At 39.3% G+C, this 21,874-nt stretch overlaps 1 protein-coding gene across 1 annotated transcript in view; it reads right to left on the reverse strand.

Annotated features, from left to right (window-relative positions):
- Positions 1-2,344: 2,344 nt before the first annotated feature.
- Itga8 (integrin subunit alpha 8) overlaps positions 2,345-21,874 on the reverse strand; it is a 176,138-nt gene continuing 156,608 nt past the window's right edge. The window contains exons 28-30 of the mRNA XM_034510971.2: positions 16,324-16,425; positions 6,914-7,036; positions 2,345-4,976 (exon numbers count right to left, since the gene is read on the reverse strand). Of these exons, the coding sequence (XP_034366862.1) occupies positions 4,890-4,976; positions 6,914-7,036; positions 16,324-16,425 (312 nt within the window). The 3' untranslated portion in view covers positions 2,345-4,889. The remainder of the gene's footprint in view (positions 4,977-6,913; positions 7,037-16,323; positions 16,426-21,874) is intronic.

Here is a 21,874-nt window from a genome sequence, read left to right on the forward strand (position 1 = left end):
TTGAGTGTATGACTAAGTATTAGAACTCAAAATTAAATGCATCCATGAAATTTATTTAATTTTAAAATGAACTACAAATTAAAATCAAGTTAGATTTGATTTTATCATGGAACTATTTAGATATTGATGACTGAATTGTGAAATAAATGGTATGTTTAGGTTGTAAATTCATTTAGTCTTTGTAAGTGCAACATGTTGTTCATGGAGAGCTAGAAACATCTTCATTTCCTTTGACCGAGCAATCTCCAGTCTTACAAAATTCATTCAGTGAAAGAAAAAGAAGAAACTATGACAAAGGTGTTGAATTTAATGCTCTTCAGAATATCTGCAACTGTGTGGACAGCTGTTTCCAACAAGAGGGAGACAGTCATGAGTGACATTCTCTGACTGAGTAGAACTTCGGGTACTTGTTATAAGATGACTAAGTCGTTATCCTTATCAAAGATGTATGATTAGAGTTTTAGTTGCTTTCTACATGTGCTGACCAAATACCTGACAAGAAGCTACATGAAGGAGGAAGCGTTTGTTTTGGTTCATGGTTAGTGAGGGTGCTGTCCACTAGGGTGGGTGGGTAGTTCATTTTGGTATTCATGTCAGCTGAGTGTTTGGCTGAGAATTTCCATATTGCAAAGAACAAAGAAATAAGAGAGCAGATAGAAAATGGGACCTGGTTATAACATATTGATGCCTATCCTCCCATGTCAGTGACTGTTTCCTTCAGTAAGGCTCTACAGAAGGCTTTCTCCCCAGACAATGTCTCCAGCTGGACCCCAAGTATTCAAGTGCATGAGCCTATTGGGGCATTTCACATTCATTCCATAACGAACTAATTGGGGATTAGATTCATGTCTAGACATAAAATAAATTTCTGTTGCACATATACCTTGCACATATTACCTGGAGATTTTTTTCAAAATATTGCACATGTGTCTATTTACTTATGGATTTATTTTAGTTATATGTATGTCTATGTGTGTGTGTGGTGTTGGGGTCTGTACATGTGTGAATGGGTACTCCAGGAGATCAGAAGAGGGATTATACCTTGAAAGTGGAATTACAGGTGATTGCATGCCCTCTGATGTGAGTGCTGGGAACTGGAGTTCAGTCCTCTGCAAAAGCAATATCTTCTTGTTTTAGTTATGGTTTCTATTGCTGTGATGAAACACTGTGACCTAAAATCAAGTTGGAAAGGAAAGGTCTTATTCAGCTTACACTTCCACATCACTGTTCAGCATCTAAGAAGTAAAGGAGAAACTCACACAGGGCAAGATCCTGGATGCAGGAGCTGATACAGAGGCCTTGGGCCGGGGGTGGGGGGGGGGGAGGGGGTGTGATGCTCACTGGCTTGCTTCTCCTGAATTGTTCAGCCTGATTTTGTATAGAACCTAGGACCACCAGCTAAGTATGAGATGGGCTCTCCCTCATCAATCACTAATTAGGAAATGCCTTACAGCTGGATCTTATGGAGGCATTTTCTCAATTGAGGTTCCCTCCTTTCCAATAACTCTAGCTTGGGTTAACTTGACACAGACTAACTAGCCAGCATGGCACTCTTAACCATGGTGTCACACCTCCAGCCCCAGTGCCTGTGTTTTACTTGAGGCTAATAACCTATATATGGAATTTCTGACTTACGAAATCACACTGACATTCAAAATTTGGAGCTTGAATTTCAGATTTTTAATCGCAATAGTCAACTTCTAATAACACAATACTATGAATAGAAATGTAGACACACATTTGTGTGTGCTCTGGTATTTAGTATTTAAAAAGTGGTTCACGAAGGTATGTGTTCATCATGAATAATTCATATGCAAATGGGTATCTATTTATTCCTCAGTTTTGTGTGCATCCACTATATACAAGGCATCGTGACTAAGTATAGGAAAAGATGTGGTGACTGTTTTCAATGAGAAACAATCAGGTTGAGAGCTAGTCACAAGCATAAGTGTAAAGTGAATCAAATGGAGGACAGGTAGGCAGAAGAAGCTTGAAGTTAGCTGAAGATGCAAGGGAAGAGAGGTACAGAGATAAACAGTGAAACACATCAGACCAATGGGTTGCATGAGTGTGGAACCATTAGGAATCATGCAAACATTTGAACCCCTTTTCAAACATCATCCCTAACTATAATGTACCCATGGAAAGGGTACAGTTATTCAGAGTTGAACAACCATCACCACAGGCCAAGGATAGGAAAGTTTTACTTCACAAAGGTAACTTCTTCCAGTGTCAAATATTCTTAGAATAAAGGAATCGAGGCATAAAAATGGAACTCTTATACTGTTAGCCTGTTATGAAAGGGAAAGCTTCACATTGTACATTAAATGAGCTGTAAACACAATTTTCTGTCTTTAATTTTTAAATTTATTGGTGACAATGGAAATAGGTACATGAAAATCTACACTGTCTCTACACATGTATTTAAATAAGACAAGAATTCCAAGATTTGGATTTCAGTGATGACTAGAATGCTTTACTGTATAAAAATCTCCAAGATTTTAAAATCTGCTCATTTCCCTGTGTTTTATAAAAACAGCTGTGAGGATTAGGAAAGAACTTGTTGAAGAGAAATACAGATAGACTCCTCGTGAATACCAATACATGATGGGTTATAAAAGCGTCAGCAAATGCCATGAACACTGTTGTATACTCAGTGTTCATTGTGAGGATGTGATGCCTCAGAACATGTCCCCAGAGAGTCACGTGACCTCAGTTTTCTGTGTGCATGTGTATGACAGCACCCCCTCCCTGTACTTCTACAGCTGAGACCATGGGAAGCCATGGTTTGCCTTTGATATCCTCATACCTTCTTCTGTGTTGGTCCTGTTGCCCCTCTGACATCTTTAGTTTTTCCTAGATGGCTGTCTCCCACAGTTCCTATGTTTCACCCTAAGAGTTCTCTGAGTTCTTTTAAGACAAGAGATGCATTCCAAACTTCTGAAGAGTTTGTATTGGTCCCACATCAGGAATCACAAAAATTAAAAGTGTAGAGTGAGTTGTCCTACCAGAAAGACAGTAAAGACAACCTCAGAGGCTGCTGTGTGACTCTCTGAGGCAAATGCAGTGCTCTCTAGGCACTAGCCATATAGACTGGCAACTAGATGTGAGTTCCTGAGAGACATAAGCCAGATACCAGGGCAGATTTAACTGAAAATCAGGGCAAGATGAACAGCAATGAAGTTTGACTCTGTGCATTTCATTTAATTTCCAAGGAACCGTGGCAACTGAAGCCAAATGGCTCCTCTCCAGGTTAAGGCACCACATAAAATTTACTGTCTGTGAGTTTGGGTCATCTTTCAAATAAAGTGTCATGGTCGAAATTGAGACACAGAGTTTTTCAACTGTTTTGTAAATGTTAGGATTTTGGTCATCTTGTTATATCAGACTTACTATTTAGGATATTAATTTTAAAAAAAAGAAACTAATGCCAGTGTAAACATGCCTCAGATACATAGGTCTATAAAATATTGCACATAACGTTTTGTTCAGCATTTCTCCATAGCAATTTTTCACTATTATAAAAAGGATATAAAATTGTGCAGACAATCTTAGGAATTTGGGTGGTCAATATTACTTCAAAATGATAACATTACAAATTATTATGGATTATTTACAAGAGCTTTAAGCGATGTTTAAGTAAAGATGAGGGTATGGTAAAATAGTTTAAATATAAAAGATTATTCTCCAAGATTACTTGCTAGGACATATTAACCATAAAGAGCGGCTAATAAAGCTATAATAAGCATTGTCATGTCCTTAAGAATGAGTTTCTGTTAGGCTCACACTTGTATTAACTATATATATCTCCATCTTATTTATGTTCAACACAGATATCTCTTTTATATAAATGTGAGGTATTACAAAGAAAACGAGTGTGTAAATTTCAAGGTAAATATTGGTGTTTACTATAGCTATCAAGATAATATTCCCCCATACAGTTAAATTGTTTTATATATGGACTCTACAAACTGTATGAGTACCTTTCAACATCATCAGGGTGGTGAGTACCTTGAAATGAATGCTTTTTAAAAACCAGTGGAAATAGCTTTTTCACACATATGAAAGGAACTATAAATATAAGATTTTGTAAAGTTGAATTATGCAGACATGAGTTCCCAGAGAACATGAGAAAAGTCACTCCAGGCAGTAGGAAAATAAGCCCAACAGAGCCCTAATGCCAAAGCATGTGTAACACCATCTAACACCTGAAGAAGCTCAAATAAACTTATTATCTGCACAGAGTAGTTATTTTAGAAGAAAATAAGCTGAGTGGTGATAAAATCTAGCTAATCAAATCTTAATTTCCAAATAGTCTAGATGGTCCGATTCTCTACCTAGAAAAATGAAACATAAATAAATACATTTTTTTGGTCCTCCCTTAATGAAATCATCTTGGTAATTCCACAGGCACTTTCACGGTCCCAACATCATGTCTCTTTTCTCCCTGAGCCATCACATCCTTAGAAAGGGTTCTCTTCTATAGGGAGGTGTCCGAGATTCCATCGGATTACAGTAGTGTTCAATCTTAGTTCATCTCATCTCTGTAGCAATTGTTTTTGCAAGTCATATTGGGCTGACCTGGGCAGCTGCCTGAGTTCTTACAGCTGTTCCAGAATGTCGGCCAGATGTGAAACGGTGAGAGCAAAGGAAATCTTCATGGCTGTGGATTGCTTTTGCAGTGTTGGTAGCTGTGTTTTCTTTTCCCATGGGGTTCTCTGCACTCCGTACCAATGCATGACGAAGATGAGGTGATCATTAGGGACTCTTCTGTTCCCTGGGTCATTGGCAGGTATGGAAGGCTATGATTATTTAGCCCTTGTGTCCTTCCTTCCTTCTTTTCTTTGAACAGGACCAGTGCTTGAATTTTAGGTCTTCATGTTCCCAAGTCATGCCTCTGGGGTCTTGTCACTGGTCAGTTGTTCCCTGTCAGTCATTTCATCCTGAGGAGGTCTTGCTCTATCAAAGAATCCACACTAGGAGAGAGAAAAAACAAGCTAAGAATCAAGTCATCTGGGGAATTTATAAAATACCTTATTTAGGAAATTTGCATCTTGTACATATTTTAAAGTAGCCTTGGGATGTGTGAATGTTATCTGTCTAGTTCTCCAAATTAAAAGGGAAAATCAGTGTTAGTTACCTGGGGAGAGAATTCATTGCTCAGACAAGATTGGCAGAAGACAGAGCAGCTGTGCCTTTTTTCCTGCCATACAAGCAGGAGTGATAGAATGTCTCCATTTTATATAAACCTCTCACAGACCTTGGATGTTTTCCGATATTACAACTAGTGTTCTAAGGATCCATCTCTGCTTTTCTACATGCTTTCTTCATTGCACATGCTGACATGACAACTGTTGTTTCCTCTGGTGTTCTATAGTGTCCTTAAGACACAGTTTAGGAAGAAGTGACATTGTTGTCTGTCTTCCTGTACTTGGTGGGACGCACAGTTTTTAGAGGAAAATCTAATTTGTCATTTATATCAATGATAACACCATGCAGGAGGGGACAGGCTTGTGACTTTCTACAGATTTACCAGTACTCTGATAAGGAAGATTCCAGAATCTTCTTTCTATTGTATTTAAAATTAATGTTTACTCCTAGATGATGTATTCTAGTTTCCTAGAACTTGCAATTATTATTTATTGTTTCTCATGTGGAAAACACAACATGAGTTCTTTATAAGGCTAGTTGGGCATTCTGTCATTTAGAACACAGAATTCTATCCAGTTACCATAAATAGCAGACTAATACTAAAGTTATCCCTACACATGAGCCAGAGGCGATATGAGCTCAGGACAGCACAGGCAGCTGATAATGATTAGAAAAGCTATTCTTTAACTCAAACAAAGTTTTCTAAGTTTACAGTCTTGTAAAGCATACAGCTGCTATTGTTTCAACATTTATAAATGCCATGTTCTTGGAGATCTACACACTAGTGCTTGACCAAGCTGTGATGGGGATAATTACTCTTCTAGTAATGTCATTGTGACACTGTTTTCATTTCGAGTGGAAGGTTCTGTCTAACGTGGCAGGTGGACAAGTCACTGGGCTGTAAATCTACTGCTCTTACAGATTTTTCAAACAAGTCTCAGTAGGACACATCTAACAATTTGTTAAGTTTTCCTATTAGAGACAGACTAGTTGGCAAGATTGAAGACAAAGTTCACACAACATGCATGGCCTATTTGGCCTAATATTTGACATGGAAAAAATTAGAATTAATCTATATTAGCTGTATGGGTGTATTGCTTTTAAAGAGAAATTCAAAGGGCTGATGATAGGAACATGCCAATAAAACACACAACTTTCTGGTTAATGGAAAAGAAAAAGAAGTCTTGATAGTGGTACCATTACTCTAAGCACATTGAAAAGGAGATCACAGGTCCCAAGACAATTATTCAATATATTTATTTATTAAAAAAAATTTCAGCCGGGTGGTGGTGGTGCATGCCTTTAATCCCAGCACTTGGGAGGCAGAGGCAGAGGCAGGCAGATTTCTGAGTTTGAGGCCAGCCTGGTCTACAGAGTGAGTTCCAGGACAGCCAGGGCTACACAGAGAAACCCTGTCAAAAAAAAAAAAAGAAAAGAAAGAAAGAAAAAAAAATTCAAGATAAGGGCTCTGTGAATATTGCTCTGGAGATAAAGGCTTGCCTAGCCTGCTCATAGTCCTGGGTTCAATTTTTCTCACTCAGATAGAAATCAACTCACTGATCCAACCAACCAACCAACCAACCAACCAACCAACCAACCAACCAACCAACCAACTAATCAAGCAAACAAATGAAACCAGAAAACCCTTCAATGTGGAAATAGTTTACTCCCAATCTTCTACAATATTAGCTTCACAAACAATATCTTTTCACCTTCTCTGGTCTCTGAAACCCCAAAGGAAAAGAAAAGGGAATTAGCTTACCTTCCATAAAGCTAAAGTTAAGATGGCCAGAACCAGCAAGCCAAGAAGGATCGCTAGTATTATGACCCACAGTGGAATTGAGAAGGAGACATTTGGAGTGGCCCAAATAACTGACGTCTTAATCTGAAAAGAAAATGAAGCAAATGAGTACTAACTTGAAACCGTCTGGCAAGAGAGAGCAGGACCTTCCAATTTACCATTTTGGATCATTCTGAAATGATTCTCAGGATAGCTGATAGAATTCCAGGGGAGACTGAGAGGTCATAGCAATTCAGCTTGACCTCTCTAAAGCAAGCACACACCCACATGTAACAGGCTGAGTGAAAATCTAATAACCCACTTGTTGAGTGGGTGAACTTTAGTCTTAGAACCCTAGACTATAATTGAGGTAAATGAGGAGCCAATAGGATGGAAAAGAAGAGCTTTGAGTTGGAGTGGCCGGCTACGCAGACAAGATCAAGAGGTTCTGTGAGTGTCGAAGAGGAGCTACACATCTTTTCAGGGAGCTCAGCTAATCTCACTGAAAGGTAAATTTGTGAGCATGAAATATTAGACATGTAAGAGTTAATGTTACTAGTCAATGTCAGTACTGTGTCCCTTTATCTGTAGACCTTTCGACGGAATAATAAGTGACAGCTGCGAACCTGAAGCTAACCATCCTGTATTTATTTATTTATTTTTATTCTCTCTGTCTCTTTGTCGCTGTCTCTGTTTCTCTCTCACTCTTGTGTGTGTGTGTGTGTGTGTGTGTGTGTGTGTGTGTATGTATGTCTCAGTATGTATGTAGAGGTCATAGAACAGCTTGCTAGAGTCAGTTCTTTCCTTGCACCATGTGAATTCCATGAGGAGAACTCAGGTTGTCAGGATTAGAAGCATGTGCCCTTCCTTACCCACTAAGCCATCTTGCCAGTCTCTATCCTGCTTTGTCATGGAATTACTTGACGTAAAAATTGTCAGAATGAGAGTGAAACCATGTGTGTCAGCCCTAACAAACAGGAATAAACAAAGGCAAGAATAAAGAAATAAAGGAGGGTTCTCATGAATGATTGCTTGGTAGTAATCAGTAACACAGATTCTGCCAGGAGGGGCTGGATAGACGGCTCAGTGGCCAACAGCACTTGTTGCTCTTGCACAGGACCGGAGTTTGACTCTCAGCACCTGCACACAAGTGTTCACACACACTCATACACATAAATATAAATAAAATACGAAAAAGAAGAATCTGCCAAGATCAAAATGGTTTCTTCAACATATACACACTTCAGTTCTGTAAAGTTATCTGCCCAGCAACTATCTGATTAACTTAGAATAACATTAGTTACTCTCGCTAATAATCCGTTAATGATTATTGTTTCAAAATATCTTATTTCGTCATCCTCATCTTTTGCACTGTGTCTGAGAAGATGTTACAGTGGATAAATTACTTGCTGTGCACACAAGAGGGATTTAGTTAGAACCTCCATTAAAATCCATGTAAGAGCTAGGCATGAAGTAGGTGCAACTATAATTCCTGTGTGGTTGCCAGTGTTGGGAAGTAGAGATGGGAATCCCTGAAGCTTCGGGGACAACCAGCCTAATGAATGAGCAAACAAAAAAGAGACCCATGTCAAATACAGGGGAAGACAAGGACCTAGTATTAGTATATTTTTCTTCATTAATAGGAGACACCGATTGCTGTTTAAGTTAATGTTGTACTGTGCAGAGTGATGTGGGATTACACACATGTGCTTGGATTACCTTTCAACTTAAGTCCAAGTTTTGTGGATAGAGCTGGAGTTAGTACCCGGAGATAATAGGAGCCCAAGCCATTCCCCGCTGTTGGAAAAAAATCCTGGAAAAAATAATCCCTTCCCAGTAAGGTCTGTAGATTCGGAACCTATGGACACTGCCTTCCTATATGGGCAGAAAAATGACTTCTCTTGCGCAAGAGCTGGAAGTCTATGCAAGGAGGCTACAGACACTACATAAAGTAAGGGGACTCAGTCATGCCACTGAAACCTTTGACCAGAGAAAATACAAATAAAAAATATTCCCAGATCTTAATATAATATACCACTCTTGCCATGCCTGGCTTTAACAGTATTGTCAATGGTATGTCAGGCATTGCTTCCTTTAAACTGGTCTATATACTCTTCGTTTAAATATGTTCATTGAAACTACACAATCTAGACCACAATCTTATAGCTTCCTCTCCAGGAGGAGATAGAACAGAAGTTGGTAACTGTGAAGTGGTCTGGCAGGAAATGACTGGACATTTTCTTCACTAGAAGCTAATATTGGGCCCTAAGCACTACATCTATCTATCTATCTATCTATCTATCTATCTATCTATCTATCTATCTATATATCTAAATATCTATCTATCTTGAATTCTTAATTAGATTTGAACATACCATGCCAAGGCTCTGCTTAGCTAGTCCTAAGGATCTTGTTGCCACCCTTATTTTAATCCAAGCCCCTATTTATCAGGCATACTAATGGATTATAGGTCCATCATTGTTGTGGATTGCTGTTTGTATTTTCTGCTCCCTCAAGAGGGGTGCCATGATGAGGAGTAGACTATGTACTCAGGTAATGTCAGGTAAGATCTTGGACAAATAAAAGCTAGAGTCTGTGATTGGGCAGTGGAAGAAAAAGGCAGAGCTGAAAGTTTTTGAGAAGTGAGAGGAGGGGGAAAAGAGAGGACAAGACGGAAGACAGAGGGAGAATGGAGGGAGAAGAAAATGGAAGAAGAAGAAGAAGTTGAAGATGGAGCAGATCTATGTGGCCTGGAGGAACCACAAGTAGCTAGGGATTTCATAGCTGGGCAACAGAGTAGTGTGTAGGGTATATTTGCCCAACCTAGGTGTGCAGCTTGTATTCATATTAACTGGGTTGTGTGTTCTTTGGATGGGCATATTGGCGTTGGAGATTTACTGATATAAATCTGGCTGGTATAAATATAAGTCTCTAGTGTTTTCCTTTCATGGGGCTAGAGGTAAGTAAGACCAGAATGTTGTTGGCATTCTGTAGACCATTCACTGGGTGTTGGCCTGAGGAACTAGAGCAATCAGCTAGCTCTAGGTGTTTTCAGCTAGTTGGTCAGCTTAGCCAGCCACTGGAATCAGGGCCACATGGCTGTTTAGGGCCATGAGGGGGGTGGGTGAAACCTCTGAGGCTAGCCCCTAGACAGATTTAGTATGGTTTTTTTTTTTTTAAACTATAAGCTACACATCACTAGGTGTCCTCCCTACCTGGCCGCTATAAACTTTGCAGGACAGTCTCAAAAGCCAGTCCATCTGTTGAAATAGGCATGAAAGTCCCTTACAAACACAAAAGAAAGCTACTTGAAGAACTTTTCTTCTCACAGCAAAAATGGAAAAGCACAGTCAAAGCTTGAGATCCCCACTTGACTTGTACTTGATAGGTGCCTCTGAAGCAGGGAACAACTTCTTCATGGCTCTTGGTTTCTATTTGTCTCCAGAGATTCTGGTGCCTGTGCTTTAGGGCAGCCTGTGGGAGGATGCTCACTGTTTGGTGATCCAAAGTCTCCGTAATCCTCCTTTACTCCCAGAATTCTGAATCTCTCATTATCAAAACTGTGGCCAGCCAGCTTCCAGTAACATAGGGTTGATTTTAAAGCTACCATTTCTTGTGTCACTCTGAGTCCCCTGAAGTGTTAGGAATATCCATGTCGTGTGTATTTCTTGTATGTCATCCCATGCAGTTCACTAAGGAGGAGGAATAGAAGGTTGTGAAGGACTCTGAATGTTTCCCTCTGCCTTTTAGATCCACATGGAACATACAGTCTATGATGGGTGTAACTGCAGACCTCTCTTTATCCTAATGTCTCCCCAAGATGATCTGGGATTTATATTGCACAATAAGAAAGCCTTAACACCACAAAAGGCCACGGTGACTCAGATCACTGCCTGGTTTGCAGTGTAGAGTTGATGGAGACCGCAAACAGCTGGACTGTGAACCATTGAAGGAGACTGTATGCCTTGGAAGGAGAGGTTTTCCTACAAGTGATTAGGGAGTCAGGTGACATTCAGATCTATGAATCTGCCATAATGGTGGGCCATCAGCAAAACATTGCTTTTCCAAAGACTCACTGATCTGTACAGACAAATGAGAGACTTGAACTGCACATGGCTTAAAGGGAAATGATTTAACTGGTCATTTTGTTCAGACCTAAGTTTATTTAAATACATGGTGGTAGGGAATTGCAGGCTAATTTGGGGGGTTTTTGAATGAAAATAAAATGCTGACAAATACTAAAACATTGTAATATTCACTTTGAAAGCCCACAAGAAGCTTAGTTTGAAGCATCCAAAGGTTTATAACTAAAGAAAAAAAATGAACCATAAAATGTGAGGGTTCTTATGAGCAACTTTGGATTTACTCTAAGAACTTTGTGTTCACATTAAATAATATAAAACACCCCATGTTCTCTGAATCTGTAGGAATCATCAGCTGTAACCTTGCTGTTGCTCAGTGCTGCCCAACAGAAATGTAAGCCATCTATGAATTCCAATTTTGTAGCAGCCATGTTAAAAAATAACAAGAATAGGAGACATTAACTTTAACTGTTAATAACACTGTTAAAACCAAAATATCAACTATTATCTGTTAATATAAACCTATTGCCATTTAAACATGTAATTAATATTTTAAAAAGTAAATATCACTTATATTCCTTTTTTTAAAAAAAAATTATTATCTCCAAAGTCCACATTGGTGGCACATAACAGCTGCAGAGTTTTCACAGTCACTAAAGTGAAATGCACCCTACAAAACTAACAAACGGTGCTTAATGGAAGAAATATTTGTACAGTGTCAAGTCTTATAGTTTACATTATATAGAATCAAAATGAAATCAAGCTATGAGTGTGTTCTGCAGTCCCACATTTCAGGAACTTGGGTTCTATATGCGTGCCTGGCATTGTGTCTATGTGACACCCTGGAAATTAGCTGACATATCTAGACTCCTGTCAGCTTTGTCTGCCTCGTAGCAGAGTCCAGAGCATATGAGGTAAGAGTTTACATTAGGACTTGCAGTGGACAGAAGCCCTTGTGCCCAGGCCTAATGACCTGAGTGGATTCCACAAAATGGCAGGAGAGAACCAACTCCTGAGTTGTCCTCTCACCTCACTAGTTGCATGTATGCATGCTCTTTAAAAAGAAAACAAAAAACCAAAACCAAAAAAAAAAAAAAAAAAAAAAAAAAAAAAAAAAAAACCAACCAAACACCCCCCCCCCAAACCTTAAAATTATATTTTCAGAACACAGGCTTATGACTAGGTACTTCAACTTCCTAACAAAGGTTAATATTGAGTAACTAGGGAACTTAAAATGTTGTGGGGAGTCCAGTGGCTTGCCAACAAATCAACTTTCTGCTTTCATGCATTTTTGCTTATCAGGGACTTGAAGCTATTTAAAGAAATAGTATAAAAAGTTAGCAACTCTCTTATTATCATTATCTTAGGATTCAGGAAGTGGAATCTATAAATTATAAGCAGTTGGGTTTTCTCAAAGTGATCCTAAGCAGGGAACATTTAATCTTACCTTCATCATATCATAGATCTTGCTGTTCTTTATTGCAGTGGAAAGACTATAAATAAACTCCAATATGTGTACACTCTCTCATTGGCATTTATGATATATTTTTGAGTATTTTGATTAAAAAATGCCAAGGTAGGAGGAAACAGCTCCCTTGTGTTTGCAGCTGTAATTAACATTGACATATATGTTTACATATCACAAAGTCTTAGAGAAACATACTGCAGTGGGGTCAGGTGAATGTTTTAATAAATTTACCAAGACACTTTACCTGCAATGCCATTTAGAGGAGAGTAGAAATGCAAAGGTTCAGCTGAGCATGCGTTTAACCAGACATCTGTGACACGTCACCCCATCAGAAGTCTGGACTCCAAAAAGCCATTTCATTCAAGAATTCTGTTTTTTAAATATGTTTGCAATTTGCAGAAGAGATTTTCATGAATATTTTACAATTATAATCACATGTATATTTGTAAATTGTGGAATTGGGTGTTTGTTGAATGACATGCAAATGGCTAGGTCTCATTGGTGAGAAAAATGAAGGAAAGGAAGGAAGAAAGGAAAAAGGAAGAAAGGAAGGAAGGAAGGAAGGAAGGAAGAAAGAAAGAAAGAAAGAAATAAAAAGGAAAAAGAAAAAGAAAAAGAAAAAGAAAGAAAAAAGCATTCAAGTAATTAATTTTTTCCCCTGTTCCGTGACGACTTAAGATCCACTTGTATGTCTCTGAATCATGCAGCCCCTCAACACCTCTGAGAAGTCTGGTACCGACTCAGATGCTATACAAGTAGCAGGTGAGATTATTTTCCACATAAAAACAAAGCTTACTTATGCCTCAAGATATAGCTGAATTGTGAACGCGTTGTAAAGGAAGTACAAACAAAGCAGTCACCGCATGCAAGAGTCTAGGAAAACAACCATATATTAGCTAGTCCCCCTTCAAAGTCTTCCCCAGGGTTCAGATGGTCCTTGGCTGATTCTCAAGTGACTTCTTCAATTGACTCTACCACCTTAACAGCATTTCCCTTTGGCTGGGCTCTTTTTGAAAGAACAACAGGACCTTTGAGAAGTTTCTCAACAAGATGCCTGTCCCCTCCAGCCAGACTTCTCTACAAGTCACAGAAAGACAGGTTCCCCACACTGAACAGCTAACTTTGTACCAGTGTGATCTTCTCCTGAAAGTCAGATGATTAGGGAGGCTTGAAGGCATTTCCTTTCCTAAACGTTTTTCCAGTAACCTCAATCTAAACGCTGTGGTAAATCATGGTCATCAGATAACAGGTCTTTTTTTTCTTTTTCTTTCATTTTTAGGATGGTAATGGGAGGAAGCATGCATTTATTTGATCATTTCCCGGATCTTTTGACATGAGTTGAGAACAGCAGGCTGTCACCTGTAGCCATCCCTGAAAGATGCAATCCTGTTGATGGAATCCCTTGGAACATGTGTTTCTGTTATGAAACACGTGCTCCAAGAAAACAAAAGGGGTCTGGATTTATCTCCCTGAGAGCTGCAAGCCTTTGAACCTCTTTGGATGAACACACTGTATTAGAATCCTAAGCCTCTGTTTTCTAGGTTGAACATAAATCCAGACTATAGCAGACAACTTGTGAGAGGAAGAGAGGTGATCTAAATGAACAAAGATGTGGCCATGCTGGTTTTAAAACACATTGCTCAAATCTTTAGCGTCATTTCCAGTGTGAGCTTTCTAGGCTTACCCAGAGGAGATTAAACATTTGGGGATGTTTATTAATGTTTATTGAGACTCGAGACGTAATTATTCCTGATAAATCACTAAAACTTTAGTTATGTAATTTTATTAATTATCTTAATAGTTCCATATGATAGATACAGTTTCTAATTGGATTGAAGAAGGGCCCCAAAAACCTTAGTTTTTCTTCTAAGTGATCTGTGGTGTTAAATTTCTCAACTTTGGCTCTCCCCTGAGGAATCTCCTCTTGTAAGAATTTTAGAGCATAGTCCAGGGCTCCACCCTAGATCTCTTTAGTCCAGTCACATAAAGTGAAGTCTCGGGATATATGAATTTTTACATATATTTACTGTTAAATGAGTAATGACTCTAAGTATATACTCTGAGTTGAGACTGATTGAATAATCAATATATAATGTATTTTAATTTTTTGGTGTGTCTATGTGCATAGAGATGTGTGTGTCTATCTGTGTATATATGCATATGCCTCTGTGTGTGTGTGTGTGTGTGTGTGTGTGTGTGTGTGTGTGTGTAGACAAAGAGCAACTTCAGGTGTTGTTATTTGGACGCAGTCCATGTTTGCTTTTATTTTTATTTTGAGAGAGGGTTACTCACTGGCTTAGAACTGGTAAAGAAGGCAAGGCAAAGGCTAGGGAGCCTGAGGCCTAGTAAGCTTGTCTCTATCTCCCCAGTGCTGGGAATACAGACGGGCATCAACAAGCCCTGCACTTTATTTTGTTTTGTACTTCATGTGTATGGATGTTTTACCTGCATGTATGGCTGTGCACTGCATACATGCCTGGTGCTCACAGAAGTCATAAGAGGGCATCAGATTCCCTGGATTTGGGTTTTCAGCTAGATGTGTATCTATAATCATGTGGGTGCTGAGACTCAAACTCATGTCCTCTGGAAAAGCAGCCAGCTCTCTTAACCACTGGGCAATCTCTCCAGCCCCTTCTTTAAAAACAACAAACAAACAAATCATGGGTTTCAGATACTGGACTCATGCTTGCAAGGGAAGCAATTTACTGACTCAACTACTTCTTCAACCCACAATTTCAATTACCAAAGGCCAATTGGGTGACAAAGATGATACATTACAGTGAAACGGAAAACCTGGGCTGGACTTGGAAAGGAAAGGGATCAACTTCATACATTTTAAAGGAGCACTTCACAAACCCCGACTGTGTGGATGTCCTGATAAGGAGGGAAGCTTGCAGCTGTATTTCTAATCAGCTCCCAGGAGAGGCCAGGATCCTGGCTATTTACAAACCACATTTTGAACAACAAGGGTCTAGGGATCCCGAGTTCAAGCTGGGGGTTGAAAATATCCACTGAGAACTAAGCAACAGACTTGAAACTTAATACTGTTTTGTTGTTGTTGTATGCTTTCTTGAGAAAGGGTCTCACTATGTACGTTTTGCTGTCCTGGTACTCCCTATGTAGACTAGAATGGCTTGTAATTTACAGAGATCTATCTGCCTGTCTCTCATGTGCTGGGATTAAAGGTATGTGCCACCATGCCTGTCTTTAATACTGTCTTAAAGAGAGGTGAGTCTTTCAGGTTTAGATCATCTTTATAAGTAACTGAAAAGGCTGAGTTCTGTCAGCTAGCCTACTGAAGCTCTCTCAGCTATTCCCTTCTCTCTGTCTGGGTTTATCACACTCCTGAAGATGTCAAATGCTTTTCTGTGGCAGCTATGAAGTTCAGTGATATTTAACAGCCTTGATTTTAAATCCACCCCTCAGCTCAGAATTGTTCTTGACATGTAAGGGACAGGAGATTCTAAGTCTGCAGCTGGTCTAGGGAAGTTTCCTCTCTCTCTACCAGACTAACCTCTCCATTACCAAAATTAAGGAATCAGTACTGTTTTGTCATGACCACTGTTTCAATTGGAATGTGTTTCTCTGAAACAGAGCAACTGACTTAAAAAGTGCGGTGTAGTGTGAGTCCAACACCTGTAGCTTTTAATGTAGACATTTATATGAAAATTTAATGACTGGATCAAAAGGCACTGGGGAATTTCTAGAACGAAAGAGGAAATGGTGGGATAAAAGAGAGCAATAGTCTCTAATCCATGTAAATGTTAAACTAAGCCCAAGCCCATGCTTTAGAAATACCTTTAATTCTATTATTTGTAACTAACTCTTAAGGAGGTGCTCACCGCTGTGCTCCCGGCTGGCAGTTTTGCTGGCTGCTCTTTATAAGGCATCTTCTTGACTTGAAAGGACACCAGGGATGCAAGAGCATAAGGATCGTTCTTTCTCTGAAAATAAAATTACTTACATAAATGTCTGTCCTTGAAAATGAAATTTTCTATGGCTATACACTCAGTTATTTTCAGTATTTTCTATGCCCAGTGCAACATTCCCTCCTTTTAGTCTGTTTTCCTTTTAAGCTATCCATCCATCTATCTTTCCTTCTATATGTCCATCCATCCATCTGTTCATCCATCTGTCCATCCATCCATCCATCCATCCACATAAAATAAATATAGTATATAATTTTTATGTAATATATATTACATATATGTATATATACATATACATACGTACACATACACACACACATACACACACACACACACACACACAAAGAGATTATACACACACACACACACACACACACACACAAAGAGATTATACACACACACACACACACACACACACACACACACACACACACACACAAAGAGATTTAAGGCATATGCTACCATGCCCAGTTAGCATATATTTTTTTTAGTAAAATATGTGTGCCTAAGTTTAAGAGGAACCCTGCTCCAGAAAATTTAGGCTCCAGAAAGACATAAGCTCAAGGATTCTCTGGAGTTATTGCTGGTGAAGGGGAGAGGGATCCTCAGAGATTACAGACGCATTTTATCTGAAAGAGGAAAGTGTTTTAGAGAAGACCCTGGTGACAGCTTACAAGGAAGTGTTTCATATTTTATTCACACAGACAATGACCCTGAGCAGGGCTGCTCAGCCTCAGAGCTACTGAAACTGTAGATGCCTGGAGGCCTTCCTGTACACTTGAAGGTGTTCAGCAGTCTCCGCCTTCTCTCTACTAGATATTCCAGTTGTAGGGATTGGAATGCTCCTGAGAGCTACTGGCCAAGATTTCAAAACCTTTGAGGTCAGCTGTTAAATCACAGTATCATAAACAAACAAACCAACTAACCAGTAAACAAATAAATAAAGTCAGACACGAGGTGGGAGGAGCCTGTGTTGGGAAGATTTCTGAGGGAGTTGGAGGGAAAGTAGGGGGTAGATATAATCACAATGTACACATGTACAAAAAATTTAAAATAAAGAAAATGTTATTAAAATTAAATTATACAAGATAATTTGTTTATAACAGTCAAGACTGGATTCTGTATAGTTATATTTTATTATTATAAGTGCTCCTAATATTACTTATACTTCATCTTTATATTTTCCTGTTACCAATGCTTCACTGCTTATATCTACTTAATCTATAAAGGAGGACACCATACAGTGATGTGCACTCGGGCATCTCTTCCCAGAGTCCATATTCCTAACATGGTGCTGGCACACTAAAACTAACCATGGTTGGGACATCTATACTGTGGAAAATGGCAGAACCACTGAGCCCTTTGATTCCTCCCAGACATCAGTGTTCCAGTACATCACACAGCTACCAGCACATCCCTCTGATAATCCAGTGCTGGGCCTTTTGGAACCAGTCTGGCATTTGAATCATAAAAATTCTGTTCAAACATTTTTTTACAAGTTAAGTTTTCCCTATGACTGAATTTTTCTGCCCTAATAAACCCTATTTTTTTGTACATGATCAGCACAGGCCATAAAATGTACCTTTTATGTATTTAAAGTAACTCTATCTTTGCCTCTTTCTTTCTAAATTGTCCAAGGGTAACTAACTCTATCCATCTGAAAAAAAATTGTTTAGGGTGGCATTCTTTAATGACTTATCCAGGGCTATCATTTCCATTGTAGCTGAAAGCTGGATTTTTATGCATGTGTTGATACTGTCTATAAAATGTGGAAATATTTGCTAGTACTTGATAATTTCAATTTCATTTACTCACAAAAGAAGTGTTCCAGTAATGAGACTCTATGGATTTATTTTGGCTTGAGACTGAATCTTACTCTGAAGCCAAGCTTACCTGGAACTCTTGCTGTAGCCTAGGTTAACCTCAAACTGATGGTAACCCCACTAACTCAGCCCCAGGCATGAGCCACCACACAGGCTAGTAATAAGATTCTGTGTGGAAGAATTGTCACCCCATATGCACTGGTATCCTTGCCTCTAAACCTTTATTTCAGTCAGGGTTCCTATTGCCACGAAAACACATCATAACTGAAATCAACTCTGGAAAGAAAGGGTTTATTTTATCTTATAACTTGAAGGCCACACTCCATCATGGAGTGAAGACAGGACAGAAACTCAAGGCAAGAACCTGGACGTCAGAACTGAAGCAAAAGCCTTAAAAGAACACTGCTTACTGGCTAACACCTCATCTCCTGTTCAGATTGCTTTCTTATATAACCCAGGACTACCTGGGAGGTCAGGGAGGCACCACCCACATTAAGCTGGGCCCACCCACATTAATCACTAATTAAGACAATGTCTCCACAGACTCACCTACAGGCAATCTGACGGAGACGTTTTCTCAATGGAGGTTCCTCCTCTTAGATAATTCTAGCAGTTTACATATTGGCAAAAATCCAACCAGGACAGCTTTCAATGAAGATGATTTCAGAGCTAGGGGATGGGGTGGAGTGTTGGTATAGGTTCTAGTCTGACTCCTCTGTTAACTATTGTTTAAACAGCCCCTTAGTCACTAGTGATTTCCTTCAGACACACCGTGTCTTCTTTTTCTTCTCTTCCAACTCTCAGATAAGAAGTAATAGCAAACAGGCACACTAACTCGGGCTGTCCTATGCTATGCAAGATGCAAGTGTCAGGGTCATCTCCTGGATTCTTCACTTGAAACACTATGTAGTCACTTGGGAAAGTCTGACTTCAGGAACACCAATGTTATCCATTAAAAGGGCAGTCTGATTTGAAATGGCCAATTATGGCTCAGTCTTTAAAGAATTAGTATTCACATATGCATGTCAGAAAAGTAATTAAATGATAAAAGTCTAGAGTAGCAAGTTATCATAAAGACTAATAACCACATTTTCTAAATTATGCAAGGAAAATAAAATTTCTATTAAAATTGCCTTTTTGAGATTTTGTCATGTTTCTCCCCTATCCAAAGTTCTAAATTTTTGAAAGACTTTTCAAGAAACCATCTGACATTTTAATGTAAAATTTTATTTTTAAAAATTTCCTCCCAAGGCAAGGGAATGAATAGGGAATGAGTTACCATGCAAAGATCTGTGTGTGGCATTCTCTGAGATAAGTTGTGCATGTGTAAAGTGTTTTGCAAAGTCCTTTGTGGACATACTTGCTTGTGTATTTCAACTATAAAATAAAAAGAAATTTGCCTAATGTCCTTAAGGCAATAGAAAACATGTGATTATCTTTGACCAGAGTTACCTGCCTCAAACAAGGTGTGACCAATGTCATATGGCACACTCGTAGTCTCTTTTGGCTGAAGAAATGAAAAAAAGTATCATGCTTGGTGGTTCTGAATCTAAAGTTTATTACTATTACTCTTCTGTTAAACACTACAACCCAAGCATTATCTTTTACTTATCATAGGTATGGGGGTGGCACGCCTGTAACCCCAGTCTCAAGAAGCAGAGGCAGGAGGATTGTGAGTTAGAGGCCAGCCTGGGCTGTGAGCTCTTGTCTCAAGGTAGCCAATGTCTTCTTTCCTGGATTCTGAAATATCTAGATCCATTAACACAGTAGAAAGGCTCTGTATGTCTTGGGGGCAGGGAAATCTCTATATCGTGGTTACTATAGAATCACCTACACTACTGGGGCTGTGTGTTAGAAGTCTGTGCCATGTGATTATGACCTGAAATCTCTGGTGGGTGAGTATCATGTGGTGATCTTGGTTTAGCACTCTAACCTAGTGATGCACGATGGGCTAAAGCTTCCAGACTCCTCTTACCAGCTATGTGACCCTGGAAAGGCTACTTAACCTCTGTGTCTCTGTTTGCTCCCCTGCAAACACCATAGTTGATAATAACCATATGTATCCCGCAGGTTTGCTTTAAGAATTAAGTAATTCACACACGAGCATTTATCCTTGTGCCTAGCTGCATGGTCATCATTCAATAGGAACCTGGCTCTTTGTGGACAGGCAGACCTCTCTGGAAAGGCTGGCTGTCCCTTAATGTTTAGAGAGAGCCATTCTGACATAGTCTGTTCTGAGTCAACCAAAGTATCAACACAATACAGAAGGAGGCCATTAATAAAGCACACGGAGTTATTGCTGACTTCAGCTAAGTAGAATAAACATCATAAATAACTTATTAGGAGAGGTTCCATATGAGCTGACCATATATCACTGAATTTTCAGGAAAGAAAGGAGACTTTTGTCCAATCCTTTCATCTCACACAGGAGGGAATTCAGAGCCATGAAAGTTCATTTGAACACAGCCAGTTCAGCACAGAACTAAGCTAGGGCCTCCTGACCCCACAGCCCTGAAGACTGAACACAGATACTAGTTTAAATGAGGAACATCAATCCGAGAAATGTTTCTCATGTGTGGATTTGGATTTTTATGGAGCATTTGGCTCATAGGTAGTTTCCAGACATGAATCTGTCCGTGAACTCTATAAACATGCTTCCCCATGTTCTCAGAGATACTTTGGCTAATGTTTACTAAGAATGAAAAAAACGAATTCTCTATTGGCTTGCCTCTAATTACAACTTTTGCCCAAGATTAGTAATTATACACCTGAGAGTTGATGGGAAAGGATGAATGAGTAGAAAAAAAGAAAAATGAGAATAAAAGTCTCAAACCCTAGTTAATTAATTCCCAAACACCAAGGTTATAAAAAGCATTTTAAGAAGCACATTAGCTAGATTTACACAGTAGCAGAATGGACTAGCAGAAGGTGCTAGGAGGGAGGAGGTGACACTGCAGATTGTACTGAAAGGTAAGGAGAAGAGGCATAATGGAAGATGCCTGACCTCTACCTCTGGTCTGCATATGCATGTGCACACACATGCAAATGCACATGCATGTACACACAGACAGACCTTCATATACACTATTGTATCATTCACAAAATACAGAGAAAGAAGACACGAGGCATGGATGAGGTGATGTAGCAACTGAGGTCATGGTATGTGTGCATATGTGAGTGTTATGTGGTGTACATGTGGTATGTAGTGTAGTGTGTGTGTGTGGTATATGGTATGTGGCAATGTGTCTGTGTGTGGTATGTATAGTATGTGGTGCTGGTTATGGTATATGTGTATGTGTGGGGGGGTATGATATGTAGTGTGTGGTAGGTAGTGTGGTGTGTGTGTGGTGTATGGTATGTGGTGGTGTGTGTTTGTGTGTGTGTGGTGTATATGGATGGTATGTGGTGTATATGGTATGTGGTGGTGTGTATATGTGTGGTGTGATATGTGTATGTGGTGTGTGGTGTGTCAGTCTGTATGTGCGATGTGTATGGTGTGTGTACAATATGTAGTACAGTGTTGTGTGAGTGTATGGTACATGTTGAATATGTGTTGTGTGTGGTGCATCTGGGTTAGTGTGTATGTGCGTGTATGTTGATATGTGTGTGTGTGTATGTGTTGTGGGGAGTGTGGTAGGGTG

The sequence above is a fragment of the Arvicanthis niloticus genome, chromosome 8 (assembly GCF_011762505.2).
Source record: "Arvicanthis niloticus isolate mArvNil1 chromosome 8, mArvNil1.pat.X, whole genome shotgun sequence".
NCBI lineage: Eukaryota > Metazoa > Chordata > Mammalia > Rodentia > Muridae > Arvicanthis > Arvicanthis niloticus.